The sequence below is a fragment of the Passer domesticus genome, chromosome 5, assembly GCF_036417665.1.
Source record: "Passer domesticus isolate bPasDom1 chromosome 5, bPasDom1.hap1, whole genome shotgun sequence".
Classification (NCBI taxonomy): domain Eukaryota; kingdom Metazoa; phylum Chordata; class Aves; order Passeriformes; family Passeridae; genus Passer; species Passer domesticus.
The window spans coordinates 6,320,118-6,337,801 of record NC_087478.1 but is presented as its reverse complement, the minus strand read 5'-3'; the positions used below and the strand labels follow the sequence as shown (position 1 = coordinate 6,337,801).

General features: G+C 42.9%; 1 protein-coding gene across 5 annotated transcripts; it reads right to left on the bottom strand.

Moving 5' to 3' along the window:
• Positions 1-654: 654 nt before the first annotated feature.
• Positions 655-17,659, bottom strand: MEIG1 (meiosis/spermiogenesis associated 1). 5 transcript variants are annotated; one of them, XM_064421835.1, is made up of 6 exons: positions 17,526-17,659; positions 15,301-15,433; positions 13,325-13,487; positions 6,965-7,147; positions 6,449-6,566; positions 978-5,011 (listed from the first exon to the last, which is right to left on the bottom strand). In XM_064421835.1, exons 2-6 carry the CDS (start codon positions 15,402-15,404, stop codon positions 4,968-4,970), a joined length of 612 nt encoding a protein of 203 aa, XP_064277905.1. In that variant the 5' UTR covers positions 15,405-15,433; positions 17,526-17,659; the 3' UTR covers positions 978-4,967. The 5 variants fall into 5 exon arrangements, with proteins under 5 accessions (XP_064277907.1, XP_064277905.1, XP_064277906.1 ...); XM_064421836.1 differs by having other exon boundaries at positions 6,449-6,549; XM_064421837.1 differs by lacking the exons at positions 978-5,011; positions 6,449-6,566 and adding an exon at positions 655-938.
• Between the last annotated feature and the right edge of the window lie 25 nt (positions 17,660-17,684).

Below are 17,684 nucleotides of genomic sequence, written 5' to 3'. Positions count from 1 at the left end.
CAGATTTTAAGCTTTTCGTTCAAATAAGCTCTGTGGTTTCCCCCAACCCTGCTCTCTCCAGGAATTCCAGAGGGCTTTTTGCCCTGAGAGACAAATTCCCCTGAATATCACTGGAATTCAGCAGAAATAGTATGGTCATTTCCTTCTTGCTGAATAGAAGAGATTTATAGGCCAGCTCTGTAGGTGAAAAGATCAGAAAGAAGAACACCAGCTGCAGATATGAGCTGTCAGAGCAGTCGTGCTGTTGGTGGCTCCAATTCCTGTCACCAAGGTCCTCCTGCAGGCCACAGACCATGGCTCTGGGAGCTCCCCAGCTGTTGAGCAAGAGCCCGGTGAAATCAGCTTCTCTTGCGAAACATTTCTGTCATTTTAGGTCTCAAGTGCTGCTTGCCCTGGGGCCGGGCTGTGCAGGCAGGGCTGGGGCTCTGGAGCTCTCCCTCTGCTCTGGGCCTCTGAGCTCAACCTCAGAGACCAAAGCACCGCCTCGGAGGGGAAAAGCACTGAGCTCAAGTGAGGCTGGGAAATTATCACAGCTTCAACGGGGAAAAGCACTGAACTCAAGTGAGGCTGGGAAATTATCACAGCTTCAACAGGGAAAAGCACTGAGCTCAAGTGAGGCTGGGAAATTATCACAGCTTCAACAGGGAAAAGCACTGAACTCAAGTGAGGCCGGGAAATTATCACAGATTCAAAGGGGAGAAGCACTGAACTCAAGTGAGGCTGGGAAATTATCACAGCTTCAACGAGATGTGTCCTGAGCTGAAGTACTGGGTGGGAAGCACAAAGCCTCCTGTAACCCTCTGTTCCCAGGGTGAGCACTGGGGAAGAAGGGTCTCCAGACCCAGTGGAGAGACTCTTCATGTCCTCTTGAGCCACTTGGTAACAAACAATCCCATGGTGTGAAGGATGTGGCTTCCTGGCACACGAGTGCTCTTAACCTACAGAACAGTTGGTTCTATGCTCATTTTTCAGTACTTGTGTATTAATTATACTCCTGAGCAGGCTCTGGCTGTGCCCAGATTAAATACTGAGGGTTTGTAGGGTCTGGGTGGGGCATGGCAGTGCTGGAGAGGGTGACTGTGGGAGTGTGCTGCATCATTTAAACTTGGAGTTATGGCTCCGTAGGACAAAGGGACATAACCTTCTTCCAGCATCCACTGAATAACTGAGAACAAATGCAAAACACAGGCAAAACTTGCTGAAAACCACCAATTGTTACTTGTGCATAATAATCAATGAATCAATAATCAGGGAATATTTGAACAAGGGAGTTAATTGTTTCTCAGCCCATGCTTTGTTATAGTATCTTGTTTTTTAAGTGCTACGTCTTCTACACTTAACCAACCTGGACCACTCACTTGTGCATCAGAGTGCTTCCTGGGTGATGTGATCACTTTTTAGCAGCTCTAATCTGATGAGAATCTGATTGAGCCACTAATGTAACAGACCAAACAGATTCACTTCTTTCTACAATTCAAAGTAAATATATCAACCTTCAGTGAAAAATAGCTATGCTTCTTAGGTCTGAAATAAAAAACAACTTGCTGTTTAATAGAGGAAGTAATATCAAAGGAAATCTTGGATGATTTAACATTGGATGGATTTGTACTGCTCAGGTTGGACACAACTCCTTTGGTCTTATTTAGTGTACTTTACATTTATTACATTTGGCTGCGGCTGTTACAGCAGTTCCAAGGTTTGCGTGCTGAGCTTTAGCTCTCCTTCCTCAAAAATATTCCTGGCATTACTTCCTAGAAATAGATTTGGCCCATAAATTGCAGAGAGCTTTGGAGTCTCTTCAGAACATCAGCACCATAGACTATAAAAGACTATATGCTTTCTCCTGTCTAATATTTTATTTATATTAAAAGTCATCATGTGTTTTTCTCTGCACTCTGGGTGAAGGTTTACTTCAGCACATATATGAAAATTTCAATATATCCCAAGGCTAATTATATGTCACTGTCACTGATGCTGCAGCCTCTGTAACTCACCAGCTGGCTGCTGGAGTCCCAGGGTGGAGGTCAGTAACTCATCTGGGCAGGCAGTGCTGCCTTCAGCCCCTCACTGACCTGGCTCCCTGATGCTGTGTGTGTCCCTTCTAGTGATCTAATGTGCTGGGGCTTCTAATGCATCAATTTATTCCATAACTCTTTGGTAGCAGGGGTTTTCTGCTGCCATTTATCTTGGTCTCAGCTCCAGCAAGAGCAGAGCCTGCTCTCCTGTCTCCGTCCCCGTAGCAATTTCAGCTTCCCTACACAGCCATTACTGATTGCAGCCTGGCAGTTGGTTTTTGCACTATTAAATCAGCCCTCAGCTCCCAGCATGACAGCCATGGGACTATTCTACTTGGCACACTTTATTTTGAAAGGATAGCAGTTTCCTCAGAGCTTTCTAACAAAGCTTCCACAACACAAAACTCCTGGGGCATCCAGGAGCTGTTTTCACTGTTTTCAAATCCAAAGGAAACCTGACTAACAATCTTGGTTTGCTAGAATAGATTTTACTCTCATCTCTATCGGCCCCCAACCTGAGGAAATACTCTGGAAGAGGAATAAATGGACAAGACATTTACAACACTGAGATCCCTCTCCATCATCCCAGAAGAGCTGGGTTTGACTCCCTCTATAGAAAGGTCACCCGACTCTGGCAGATCATCAAGGGACAACCAGCTTGAGGACAGCCATGTTCCCCCCAGAGCAGGGGGCATGATTTTATGATTTTCACTTAATCCTGCCTTGCTGAGATTGTACATTTCTTGCCTTTGCTGGGGGCACATATTCTGCTGAGAGGACAGGAAGTTTCTAAGTATTTCAAGTACACCCCAGGTGTAATCTAGTGATGCAGCCAAAGGTCTCTGCCTGCATCTCTCAGTTTATGGTGACTTTCCTTGAGTCTCTGCCTTACTGCTTTCAGAGTTTTTCTCCGGAACAAGGATGCTTTAATTTAAAGTTAATGGAGAAGCTGAGTGGCACTGTGACCCATGGGGCAGATGCCACAAAGGGAACACAGGGCTGCTGGGGTGACACCCACTGTCACTGTGGGGCTGGGAGCAGCACGTACCCAACAGCTCCCCAGATTTTACTGTCATTGCCTGGGACATGGGGAGGAACATCAGCCCAGTGGGAGGGGGAAAACAACCACGGCCTTTTAAGATTTGCAGCCAAGGAGAGAGAGGTCTGGGGAAGCAGTCAGCAGAGGGAGGCACGAGCACACAGATCCTGTGCAAACCTCAGCCCGTGGCAAACCTCCAAGCTCCAGAATGCAGACAGAGGGCTTCAAACAGTTCTGAAAAACTACTTATTTCACTTTTTTCACATTTAAGTTTAGTTCTTGGAGATCAGATGAGAGACTGAGCAAATGAGCAAGCTGAAACATTCTCATTCAAGGATGTATTGTCTGAATTATTCATTATAATTTTCATTCTCCTGTGGATTTTTCAGCATTTGAGTTTTATGAGGATTGTGGATTCTCCCTCTTTTATATTATCTTACTTACTTCTGAAATTCATTAATTTCAGAAGCTTTCACATCTACTCCTTCATACTCCAAAATCTCAGCAGAGACTCAACATTCAATAGATTTAGAGAAAAATTTCCTCAATATTTTTTTTATTTTTGAGAAAAACTATCTTCAAAAATATAAACATTTCATTAATATATGCACAAGTATGCATATACAATGCAAATTTCCCTCCTGGGCTTCTGATAGATGTATAAACTGTTTACCAACTGCTCCTCTGAGCTGGTGGCAGACATTAAGTGGGACAGCAGCTATGGGGCTGCTTCAAAATACCCCTTTGAAGAGCAGAGGATGGAGCTCAGTGTGACACCGGTGGTTACACAGCAGCTGAACAGGAAAACAGCCCTTCATCTGCAAGTCAGACATCACCCCTCACCCCGCCATGGGTGGCAGGAACATCACAGGGAAATCTGCATTGGTACTGATCTTCAAGAAGGAAAAAGCTACTTTGAATAGCAAAAGGACACAGAGCAGCAGTACCACCTCCTGATTTTGCAGGATTTCCATCTTGTCATTTAAGCTTTCCACAGTGGGATGAACAGAAAAGAAAATTATGCACCTATTTTTCCTTCCTTAGTATGTGCATATGCTCCCCTTTGGCACTACCACAGCCTTGGAATGCAGGGTTTTGTGATTCTCTGCAGAGAGGTGAGATGAAAAACCTTCTTTGCCCGCAGCAAGCATGCTTTGAGAGGTTATCCCACCAGCAGCGAGGGTCTGTGCCATCTTCCCAAGACACCTCAAGGCTACCTGCCAGCCAAGCACATCCAGGAGAAGGAGATTTTCTTCCCAAAACTCAATATTCCTGAGGTACATGCTCCATTAAACGATGGCTAGCCAGAGGCTGACTAAAACATCTGCCTGAAATCCAGACTGCTGCCTTTTGTGCTGAAATGTTTCCAGCTGGCACTGCTCCAGCCGCAGGTTTTTGTTTTTTCTCCTCCATGGGCATGTGCAATTCAAAACCTGCAGTGGCTACAGCCTCTGAATTGAAAAGCAAGTCATGCAAATCCTACTGGCACCAGGGAGCTGTTATCTTACTACAGTTTATGGATTTCATGGAGTCTGAGGAATGAGGGCTCCATCCCAAGCGAGAGGTGGGAACTCTCTTTTGGGGATCTCACACAGCACGAGTCACTGCTTATAGTCAGGTAACTCTGGGCTGAGACTGATGGCAGTGTTTGGAAACTGTGTTAGTCCTCAGGCAGTAAATTAATGTTCCAGAAAAAAAACCTCTGCCTGCTCTGCATCTGTCTTACATCTCTGTATCCACCTTGTCTGTATCATACAAGATGTGTCTGATCAGTGAAGCAGAGTGGAAAATACTTATTAACCTCTATTGACAGAGGCCCAGTGTAACCACTTCATTAATTTATCCCTGATTAGAGTCTGTTTATCCAGTCCAGTATCATTCCCTTTTAAGTCCTGGTTCATGTTGACTCTCCATCAGTCCTCTGGCACCTCTCCAGTGTTCCAAAGTTTGTTAAGATCTAAAGTTAGTGAAATGAGAGTACTGAGCTGCTGATCTTAAGAATGGAAGTGTACATGACCCCAGACTTCTGAACTTAAAGTGTTTGTATTTAGCAGGTGATGTTTCACATCCTCCTCAGCTACAGATTGTAAATTATTTCATCTGGTATACATAGATCCTACTACCTTGCTCTGATATAGTAAAGCAGGAATTATGAACATTTGGTGTGATGTTTTTCCCATCTAATGAATATAAATGGTAAGATTGTAAATAACAGAGAAACTATTCCTAAGTTAAGATTCCCAGTGATATTTTAATGTCTTCTTACTGTCTAAACATACTTAAGTTTTTATATTTCTGTTTCTGTTGCCTTGCATTCTCAATAATCTGTTTGCAATATACATTCTATGGCAATGAATATCTCTTCTGAGCTCCTCCTTCAGATCTATCTCTCTGTCATCTATCTATCTTCTCTGTTGAAATATTGCTCTGGTCTGACAAGATATTAATCCACTGATGTTTAAATAAATCTCTGTCTTTATGGTTGCACGTGTAGTAATGTTTCTCATTTGCTGAGGCCAAAGTTGTGAGTGATAGGCTACCAAAGAGATATTTCATGTTTTTAATTAGCATCTCCTCCAAACAGTGATCTTTCAGCCCTGGTCCACAGACCTCCTCCTTTTTGAAGGGTCCAGTGGAGGGAAGAAGGGTCCAGAAGGACTGTGACTCAAGTTCCTTCTGAACAAGATGGACATGTATCTCAGGGAGGTTAGGATAGGAGTTGGCACCTTGTAACCACCACGGAGCAAGAGCTCCACTGTCTGTAGCTTTGGGAAACCAGAGCCATGGAAAGAAGCTGCTCTGCAGGGACATGGGGCTCTCTTCTCCAGAAACACTGCCCAACACATCCCTGTGTTGCATGTGCCTGGCTCCAGCCCATCTCTCCAGGCACAGCATCCAAGCACTTTTCTCCTCTCACTCGCAGCCCACCTGCTGGCTGCTCCTCGCTCACAACCCAGCCCTGGCTGGAACATCATGTACTTGGCACAGGATGCTCCCCAGGACAGCACAGCAGACATCCTCTAGACACCCCGGGCAAACATGAAGAGCCTGCCATATATCCAGGCCCCCTGCTTTTTGCTCCATCCCCCAAGCAGCTGGCAGCAGTTTATCCACCCGAGCAGGACAGCTCCCACTTGGATGAGGTATTTGGGTGCTCCTGCCAAGGCAGGAGGAACATCTGCAGCGAGGAGCTGGGACCACATCCTACTTCCCCAACCAGCAAGAGCTGCCAGCAGGGGAGGAGGTTTCTGTGAGCACGAGATTGCTGGCAAAATGCTGATGCATCTGTGTGCTTGACTCTTTAACCTGCTCGTCCTTCCCTGAACCCGTCCCCTTCTTCCCTCCCTTCCCTTTCCCCCTCCTCCTCCTCCTTCTGGGCATTCCCTTCCCGTACCTCCCCGGGCTCGGGTGCGTGGGTGCCTCCCCACCATCCTCAGAGCACCGCCAAGCGCCTGCCTCGGGAGCTGCCACAGGACGTGTGAAACTGCAGAGCATCTGCTCCAGTAAATGGTCTGGTTACTCCGTATCACAGAAATAACAAATAACGAGGAAAACAGTGATTTAAACACACAGGCACACAACCATTAATGAGCAGGTGATTAGAGAGACAGTAAGGGAAGCCAGAACTTGCCAGGCACTGGCTGATGGGCCATTAAAGGACCTACTCTGGTTTTGGAGAGGATCTGCCTCTATATTGTAATTGATAAGATGGAGAAAACATGGTTAGTGTGAAATTAGAGGTGTATGTGAGGGAGCTTGGGGGACTGAACAAAACTTACTACAGGATGTTTACAGAAATGAGCAAAGACACAGGAAGGGAAGGATCAGGGTGGAACAAATATGGGAAGATGACAAGGAAGGAGGCTGGAGGGATCAGACGTGACAGCAAGTGTTTGGACAGGACAATCACCTGGCTGGGCCCTGGCCCTGATCCATGCAGTCTGGCCTGCCTTCTTATTAAATCCCATCCTTGATTTCCTTTGCTGTGTGCCAGGCCCCGGAAAAGACTCAAGGTCTGAGCCAGGGCTGGTTGATGGAGCCAGGACAGAGGACACTGGACAGGCTTTTCAAGGGATCCATGAGTGTGGAGTGCCTGTGAAGGCAGAGAATATGGGAGAGTATTGAGGGGAAAAAAGAGCCACAAAAGCAACAAGCAGCAAAGATACTCTATCTCAACACTGAGAGATGTAAATACACTGGCAGAACAAAGCATCCATAAAAATGATTATGTTTGTTCAAAGTTACATTGCAGTAATTTTTTGGGTGCCACCCTGGAACTCTGCTGTCAGTAGACATTCCCCAGTCACCATCCCAAATGCTGTTTGTGAGGGTGCTGTGCTTCAGACTTTAATTAAATGCCAAGTCTCAATTGCAACAAGAAAGAAATTGTGCATTTTTTAAAGTAATTACAGTTGTTAAGAGGTGTTCAAGCACAAGCAGGTTACTGAGAAAGCAGGTCCAATGAATAAGATAAATTCAGTGGAACTGAAGTACCAGGAGAGAAGCTGCAAGGAGCAGAGGGGAACTCCATTCCAGCTGCTTTCAGGCAGCCCTCGTTTGTATCAACAATGTGAGGAAAAGCAGCACCAACAACTGCTGAGCTAGGAAGTCGTTTTTAATGAGTTTGAGGCCAACCATTTTCAACACTTTGAAACAAGGGAACCATGCTTGAAAACCAAAAGGTTGAGGTTCAGCTGTCTTCAGAGATGGAAAAACAACTGTCCATTTGGGTGCCTAAGTGAAAATCAAAACAACTCTACCATCCTTCTGCGTGGAGCTTTGAGCTGCTGTGACTGCAAAGCAGTCAAACAACCATGGTAGCACTGTCAGAAAACACTGTTCCAAAATGGATTCCACTAAAACCTGAAAAGCAGAGCACAGCAGCCTGGAACACCCCAGGTTGCACTCTTGTCATTTCACGTGTAGCAGGCAAACACAAAGCCTGAAGAGTACATCTTGGAACTTTGTTTTCCCTACTCTTGTGAGCTTCTACAGGCACAGAAAGGATTTATTATTCTTGTACAGAACTATGAAGGGAATTAAAATTAGACCAAGTAGATCAGGCTTAGGCAGCTGCAAGCTAACAGAGCCTTGCCACCAGCCATTCCTTGAGCTGCTGCAAATGCCACTGAGAGCATTACAGTATTCCCTGATAAGAGAAATACCAACAGATAAGTACCTGGGAAAGTATTTTTTACATAATTACTTTTTACTAAGACTCAAATCAGAAAACTAGCACATATTGTCATCTCTGGGCAATAAAATTTGAAATATGTGCTTTATCTCTTTAAAATTCAGTAAAAGAGTTTGTACAATGATGTTCAGAAACCATTTATGTTGATAAGTACTGTTGTGTCACCTTTAAATGAAGCACAGCTTCCCCAGATCACTTACTTCTGATACTCCTTCATAACTAAGCTTAAGAGACAAGTGAGCTCACAGCTCTCCACCTGCTTAAAACTGAGGTAGGGATATTTCAGTTAAGAAATATTTCAGATATTTCTCTTATCAGATGTATCAGATAAGGGAAAACACTGAGTTCTTTTGACAGGTCTTCCAAGTGAAAGATACATCCAGCACACAGGCAGCAGAGGAAACCTTGTTGGTGCTCAAGCATCAGCTTCATGCTCAGCCAGCACAGCTGAATGCCAAAGCCTGGTCAGGAAGAACTTTGGCAGGCTGGAGGAGTGGCCACATCATCTTAAGTTTAGCACAAACTGGATGTCAAAGGACAATTATAACTAAAACCAACACTGCTAGTACAAAACCTGCTGTTTTGCTAATGAACTGAGAGAATTCCCAGATTCACCAGTCTTGAGTTGACAAAGGCCATCTCTGTAAACTGGTCTTACTAATTACAAGGCTTATCTTTCATCCTGTGAATCTTTTAAATATCACAGTGACATTCAATCGTTTTTACATTGACAGTGATGAAAAATGTAAGCAATATCTAGGTAACTCACTCTCTCAAAGTGGGAAGGATCTGTCAACTCATATAAAGTGGAACATGAATTCCCATGCTATTCATTTGAAGTGAAATATCCATGGACTACATGAAATGCACACTCATGGTTTTAAAATACAGACAGAAGCATCCAGCAACATTGCAAAAATATTGAGGATAGTTAGGTAAAATGAGAGAATGCCAGAATAATCTCTTATATGCGTTTCAACTTCTAAACATTTTTCTTGAGGAAAAAAATTCACATTAAATCCTAAAAAGTTACCTGCAGTTTTAATTCCTGTTCTCAAATGCCCAACTATGTCTTTTTTATACACTGAGAAAATGGCTGTACCAAATGTTCTCACTTCTTCTATGTGTGCTGTTAGCAATAATTTCTGACAATAAATTTGAGCTGGCTATACACCACATCTATTTTTTGTGAAATTCTTTAAAGGCCACTGGAATATTTTGTTTTTAGGAACCTATAAAGTTAACAAAGTGAGATCCACTAAACTAAAGTGACAAAATAGATGGGTTATCTGGTAATTGCTCTGTTTCCACTATTTAACTGCAAAGTATGTAAAAAGTCGTGACTTTAAAAAGTATATCCAGAGCATTCCAAGCATAAAAGAAATCATAATGAAAGGCTGAAATGGCATTCATTGCAGCAATGCTTTATTTCTCTACATTGCAGTAACTCTCTATATGCCATTAAAACCTTCTGGGAATATAAGTTTCATAGTTGCCTCAGAGTATCTTTCAGTCACTTCCCTAACAGAGCTCATACAAATTTAAGCTAAAACTTTCCAAGTGGTCTAAATAAGATGAGATCATCAGCAATCATTGTTAATGAAGCCTTTTAAATATAAACTCATACTAGTTACTTTGACTAGGAGCTGTAAGTCTTCTATTTCTTATCTTGAGTCTGCTTCCATCTTAGGCTCAAATAAATGAAGAATATCCATAAGATAGGTGGCCAAATGTACACTGCTAACTCCTGCCTAAATCTAAGTTTAGATACCCTTGGTCAACAGTCTAGAGATAGGAAATATCAATAACAAATTTTTTGTAACTACCTCAAACACACCCAGTGGTTTACACAACAAGTCTGTTCTGTTGGTCAATTATCAAGAGTTTTGGCATCTCAAAATATTTTAATTAAATCCCTTCATGAGTGAAGGTAAGTACAGTCTCTCATCTTCATTGAGTATCTCAGAAGCCCAGATATGGGCAGCTGCTGCAGAGCTGATGTCACAGCAGCACATTCAAAGAAAACATTACATAGCTGCACTTAAAATAAATTAATTGTGCCCACAAGAGCTTCTCTCTATTCAGAACAAAGGCTGTCCAAATGACAGGATCAGGTGTGGATGTTGATAATGTGACATTTCAAGTTAGATGAGATGAATTCTGCCCAGAAATCCCACATATCATCTGTGTATGTCACTTTCCCCTAAATATTACTGAGTATGGATTTCATGTTCTTCCTGGAGTTTTATACTCCATGTTCCCAACACCTGTGAATTCACAATCCACCTCTGCAAGAAGGAATATGCTGCTAAGTCAATTAATACTTCCTCTTTGAGTAATTAATACTGGCACCTGACAAAAATACTTTGGGGATAAACAAAAAGACATTTATGTTGTGATTCCTTCTATCACAATAACCAGTCTTTATATCTGCAGCTCAGCACTGGCCATTGTTACTTGATTGTTCAGCATCTTTCACTTAAATTCTTTGCTTGTTTTTCTTGCTCTGCTCCAAGGAAATGTCAGTCAGTGCCCTGGCCTCACTTTGGCCCTTTGGAGTCTCATAACCTTTAGCTGCCCTAAGATACTGTGGCTGACATTAACCAGTGTCAACTAGATTCTATTGTTTGGAATGAAGATTGATGCTGGTACTTACAATGGATGTTATACAGTTAATTGAAATATATGATGCCCATTTACCAGCTTTTTAGCTTTATGTCAAAGCATTTGCAACCAGGAGAATGAGGAATAATAAGACTTTTAGTTATAGGAAGGAAAAAGTAAAGTTTCTATGTTTATAGGTCAGGCTTCTCTTCATTTCCAGCACTCCCCTTTCTATCTAAGCATGAGATGGATCTTTAGGCAAGCCAGATTACACAGTTCATTTACTTACAGGTCTTAAGAAACAATTTATGTAAACAAACCAACCAGAACAGTAACAGCACTAATACACATAAATTTTCACTTTACGGACATCTTTGTCTTCGCATTCCCTTTGCCTATTGTAATAATAGAATGTATTGTCCCTTCTCTGGAGTTTCTTAACAAATCCAGTTTCTGGCCAGCACTCTACCTACAAGTAGAACAGAAAGGATATAAAATCACCTGAACATGCTCATATTAAATGATGTTTGTGCAGGACATTGCAAGGAATATAGGGTATACTTCCATAGGAAACCCTCATTTGCATCTAAATACTACTTTTCTATTTACATGCTGAACTTTTAAAAACAGATTGAGAACAAGATGACAGAAACCAGTTTTCAGGTTTAGTATAAAGTTATGTGATTTGAAAAGCCTAGAAATAGGAATCTAAGAATATTTAACAGGCTTATTTTAAATTGGACAAGTCAAAGTTTTTATAACTCCTTGTTTAGGAATATAATATTGATGCTGCTCAGTTATTCAGTAATCTGAGAAGCTGCAAGTGCCTGCTTTTGTAAGACTGACATGTATTTAAGGATTTCTTTCAGATCCTTCTGTTGAATATGCAAATGCTGAAGCCTTTAATTTAAAGAGTGATGCTGAGTTTATGTGGGACTGTATCAGTCTCAAAGACAGTAGGATCAGTCCCACATAAACTCAGCATCACCCTGGTGCTCTTCACTCTTTCATAGTGCAAAGCTTTAATTTAAAGGCTTCAGCATTTGCATATTCAACAGCTTTATAGCTTTGGTAGCTCTTTCAGCTTGGGCATCTATGACTGCTTCTGATTAAACCAAACCTTAAAAATCAGGTAATAAGCATCTTATTTCTCTTCCAGGCAGAGCTGACAACAGGATGTCAAACTAGAGCATTCTCAAATTGGAGAGCCCCAGAAGTGGTTTCATTACTTACCTTATGACTTCAGGCATACAGCTGTGTTATTTGCATTGTCTGTCTAAGCATAACAGCCTTAAGATTCATTCCACCTACATTATAATTGCATCTTTAGTAACAACAATATGGACTAAACAAGACATTTCAGAGTATGTAAGTTCAAAGAGAAACACTGCCAGGCCCTGGCATGCTGGAACTGAATGCACACTCACATTACAATTAGTCAGTGGTGTTCTTTAACTTTCATCAGGGTTTAACTGCCAGGGGCTGTGCCCTGTCATAAATCTTGAACACACAGATCCTACCACAATAATTACATTATTTCCTTCTGCAGTTACGGAAAATTATACCACAGCCTTTGTAGTGATATCAGAGTCCACGACAAAATAATAAACTGTATCTTATTATGCACATCAAAATGTTTTGCTGTGTTTTGAGTTAACTGGATGGGGAGTGAGTTTCTTGGAACTTTCTGTTCTTTCTTATGTGCACAGGAGGTCAGCATATTTTAAAAGTGTGTTCTTCATACTGTATTTGCTGCTTTGGAAGATAAATTACAGAGATATAATAAAAATTACATATTGCTTGCTGTATTAACCTGTTGGTTGCTGTTTTGAATCCAGAGTAGCCACTGGATATTTGGCCACTACTCAGTAGCTCATTTGATGTCCTGGGGAGCATCACAACTGCAGTGAGCAGAGCCACAAGTCCTTGGTGTTGACAAGAGCCTGTGTCACAACTGCCTTTAGTACAGCTCAAATATTTCCATCATTTTGATAGAGGCCAAGCTCTGAGTGTGCACAAAGCCTGACTGTGCTACCACACAATCCAACTGCCAACTGAAGCAGCAGCAATGACACAGGACTGACTCCATGGACAATCAACAAGTTTCCTATCAAGTCTATTGACAGACTAATGGGGAAGCTTCAGAGAGCTCACTTTGAGATGTTTCTTTCCTGAAAACTGAATGATTCTTTTGGAGATCAGCTACATCTGTTCAAAAAGATCTGTGATGCTTCTAAATGCATCAGAGATGGGGAACAAAACACAGGCTGGGTAGTATTTCTGCTTCACTTCTGTGAAATGAGTTATTCTACACAGTTAACAACAGCTCAAGAATTCAAGTCAGACCTGTGAGGAAAAACATTGTATCAGAACCTAAATGAAAGGAAATAAGCAGCACCTCCATTTTTATTTAATCATTTTACATGAAACAGAAGTTCAAAGTCGTAACTCTTACAAAGTTCTAAATCTTACCTCATCAACTTGTTTTACTTGTTTATATTCCACCTCATCTCTGTATCCAGCTTGCTGAAATCTGTATAAGTTCTCTACATCATTTGACCATATTTTGGCACGATGCACAGATTTTGGTTTGATGTCAGCTTTTGTCATGACTTTAGAAACTTCAGGCATCTTCCTGAAATTAGACTTAAAAAAATTAAATAGAGAAGACAGAAGCAAGTGATTTTGTTGGGGGCATAGAGTAATGGATAGAACAAAATTTTAAAACAAAGTAATTACAGAGCTCAAAGTCTGAGGTTAAAAAAGGAAAAAGTTATAAGCAGTTGGAATCAAATTAAAAGCACTACTTAATGTCAAACCCAACTCATCTGTACTTCCATATATATCTTGACTCAACCCTCCTAAAATTTAATTGTGCATATTGATGAATTAAAAAAATACTAAATGCAGTATTTTTGAATTTCCCATCGCTGCAGTTGCTGTCCCCTTGGGGCAGGCAGGCAGATTTCCAGATTTTTCTTTCTTGCTCCTGAAGTGGCACCAAACTGGGAACCACAGCATGAAGATCTGGGCTGTTACTGAAGAACAGCAAACACTCAGGATGGGAGAGGAGGGGAAAGGAGAAATGCACAGTCAGTGACATGGCCACAGTGCCAGTGACAGAGATGAGGTGTTCAGAGATAAACTGGATAAGGAGACAAGGCCCACAACCTGCCAGAATTCACCCTTTTCTACCTTTGCCCAAGCAAACAGACTGCCACTGACTTCCTCCTCACACAAAACCCATTTGTTCAGTCTGCTGAGATGCAGCAAACAGGTTAATCAGCTGCTAAACCTGAGAAGAGCAGAACTGGGACAAGCTGAAAGTCAAACTGAAAAGAAAATTAATTAAATAGATAAATTTTAAAAAACCCAAACAAACTAAAAACAACAGCAACAAAAAAGCAATTAAAAATTGCAGGCAGTGGATACTCAGCAGAGATGGATTTGAACTGCATTAAAAAATAAATAATTTGACTTCTGAATTTCATTGCATTTGCTTTCCCAAGCCTATCTTATTTTGCTGCTCAAATAGAACTTTTGTTGCTTCTGCCAGCAAAACACACCCATCACTACCATGCCTAGCAGGTATGATCAGAGATGAGTCCTTTCCCAGTTTTGAAATGTCACCAAGCTTCAGCTTCATAACTAGGAAAGCATCTCCAAGGAATGAAAACTTCTGGATTTTACAGTGAGAGGATGAATAGTTTCCTTCCCTCTGGGTACCATGCTGCCTGCAAACCTTGCCCAATTTCTTTACTTGGCAAGTTCCTATATCAGCTTGAGAGAGTTTGAAAAGGTGAATGTTGAAATCATATCAAATGCAAAATGTCACTAGTCTTTTAGAAAAGCAGAAATTGGAGAAAAAAAAAAGTCTTGCACCACATGATAAAAATATTTGGGAAGAATATATCAAGAATTATTGTTACCACAATGTGGAACTAGCAGCAAGAAGTCTGCACCTGTTTGTATGAGAGCCAGCAGGAGACAAAGAAAGGGCCTTTTATCTCTTATTGAATATGTTTATTAGAGATCAATAAAAATATGTGAAAGAGCATTTTTCTGGCAAAATCATTTCTTGCAGTACAGTATTCCAAGCATTCTTTTACCAGGCACTGCAGCATTTTGCAATTGAAAACAGCCATTTACTAAACTAAAAAAGTCATTTTCCCACCTGGTTATGAAGTATCAAGTACAAATTAACAGGATAAGCACAGATCCTTACTCTAAATTAAGGGTAGTAAGTAGGGTAAGTTTGTTCCTCCTGTGCTGCAAAGGGCTCTTTTATAGCCACCACAGGATTTTTCAAGCTCTGTATTTTTTATCAGTGTTTGATGAGGACTGTTGTCAGTCAATATTGACTTTAGACAGTCAATATGATTAGCAATAACATTAGATCCTAATAAATGCTCAGCTATAATGAAATTAAGTGTCCTGTGATAACTTACATGTCATTAGTGTTAAGTACTTCTTTACTGGACGTGCTGGATTCACCTAATGAAGGTTTTTCTTCAAGACATGTGGGTAGGTCTGGCACTTCTTGAGTCACCATTAATTCACAGTGCCTGTCCACAGGCGTTCCTGCCCAAAAAATAAAGAGCATATATTGAAAGTTCCAGCTTAGTGACTTCATATAATGAAAGGATCCCGTTATGGGGCTGCTATTTAAAAATTGTACTCTGTGTCTATTGTGTGTCCAAGTTCCAGGCACAGAGCTGTTTTCTTTGTACCAGAGCAGGGGACAGCTGTACTCCAGCCAGGAATTCAGGGAAGAGACGAAGGACAACAGACAGACAAAGGCAAATACAGAAGACAAGAGAATGGTAAGGAAATATTCAGTTTAATTTTAACGCTTTTCATTTAAGGGGAATTTTTGAACAGTGAAGTGGACTTTGCTAAGATGACAATGTTTGCCAGCTCCTGATTTAGGGTAAACAGTGAGTGCTTTGGCCTTGGGAACACATTTTTTAATGTTAAAAAAATCATAACAGAGTTACTGTGGAATCCTAACTAGCCTGGGCTCGCTGATGGTGGTTTCCTGGATAGTTACACAAACTGTAAGGGTTTGTGGGAGGAGAGTGTCTGCTCCCTTAGGGCATCTGCCCAGGGACCACCTTCACTGCAACACGGGGTCACAGGAAAGGCAGAAAGACATTAAACAATACATGGGGACTCAAACCTGAGCAGCAAATGAGGAGAGTGAGGATGAGAACCACACCTGTGGCATGTGAAGGGTGTGAGAATGTTAATTCCATCAAGGTTATCTGTTCAGGGACCTTGTCAGTTGGGAAATTTGGGAAAAAGGGGGAAACAAACAAAATATGCAGAGACGGACCTGACAAAACAAACACTGATTAACAAACCTCAACTCCAGCACTAACAGATGGGATATCAAGAAACAACAGGAATGCCACCCAGGGAGCCCAACCTGGACTTTGTACTGCTAAGACTTAACCAGGGGAACCCAGACTTGGAGAGGTGTGGGAGTCCACAGAACTGTGTAGATCTGTGAGGAATGTGCAGGAGCAGGGAGAAACAGAGATGGGAATAGACAGAAAGGAGTATAAAATAAGCCTGTCCTGTGTAAAACAGGACCAGTATTACACGCCCAGCTAAGCCCCACACCTGATCACCACAGACTGTCCTACTCTTTTGTATCTCCTTAAACCTTGACTGTCTCTCTGCACAAACTCTGTTCCACATGTGTGTGTGCTGCAAGGACAAACTGCCAGCTCCTGGTGAGACCTGTGTATGAGTGAACACTGGTGCCAGCTCTGGGAATCAGGCTGGGGCTGTGAGCACCTATGATAACTGGAATAGGTGGGGGTACTAAGTTTCCAGCCACTGGAGCAGGAACAGGGTGTGTCCTGAAAAATTAGCTACTGGGGGGTGGCTGTCATGAGTGAGGGGCTCCATGTCAGCAGGTGGAGCAGGACTGTGGGTCACAGCCTGTGTTCCTGGTGCTGGGGAGGAGTGGTGTCTGTGCCTTCACCCATTTAGGGTGCACACCCACATTCACCAGCAAACTAAAGCTGAAGAGTAGGGCACCTTGGCTCCAGGCCAGGGTATCAAGTGGGACAGGGGGCTCTGCTGCATCCTCAGCCTGGACAAGGAGCAGCATGTCCCCAGGCAGGAGAGGCCCTGGGCACAGCAGTGGCAGGAGATGGCTGTGCTGCCTACATCACTCACCCCAAGCCAGCAAAGGGGACCTGCTTGGGGTCTCTCAGCCAGTAAGGGATTTCACAGGGTGTCAAGGGGTTGGAAAGGCCCTTAAAGACCATTTCGTTCCAACCCCCTGCCATGAGCAGGGACACCTTTCATTAGATCAGGCTGGTCAAAGCCCCAGCCAAGCAGGCCTTGAACTGTCCCAGGGCTGGGGCAGCAAACCTCGCTGGGAAACCTGTCCCAGTGCCTCACCGCCCACACTGTAAAAAAAAAAAAAAAAAAAAAAAAAAAAAAAAAAAAATTCCTAACATCTAATCTAAGTTCCCCTCTTTCCAGTGGCTTCTACCTACTCTACCCGGCAGCTCCTTGTACATTCCGAGGTGCTCAGCCAGACGTCCCGGCCTGCGCCCGCAACTGCGCTGCGACCCTAACTTCACCCTGCTCCCACCGCTCTGGCCACAACCCAGCCACCCACCCAGCCACCCACCCAGCCCTTAAGGCGGCCCACCTCGGCTCAGGAGAGGCAAAACGGGAACTCTTCTCCGGCGGGGCGGAGCGGCGGCCGCGGCGCGATGGCGGCGCCCCTCACGGCCGGCCCCTCACGACGCCAGCGGTCGCCAGGCAACCGCCCGCCATGGCCGCTTTAATAGGCCGTGCCCGCCCCTGA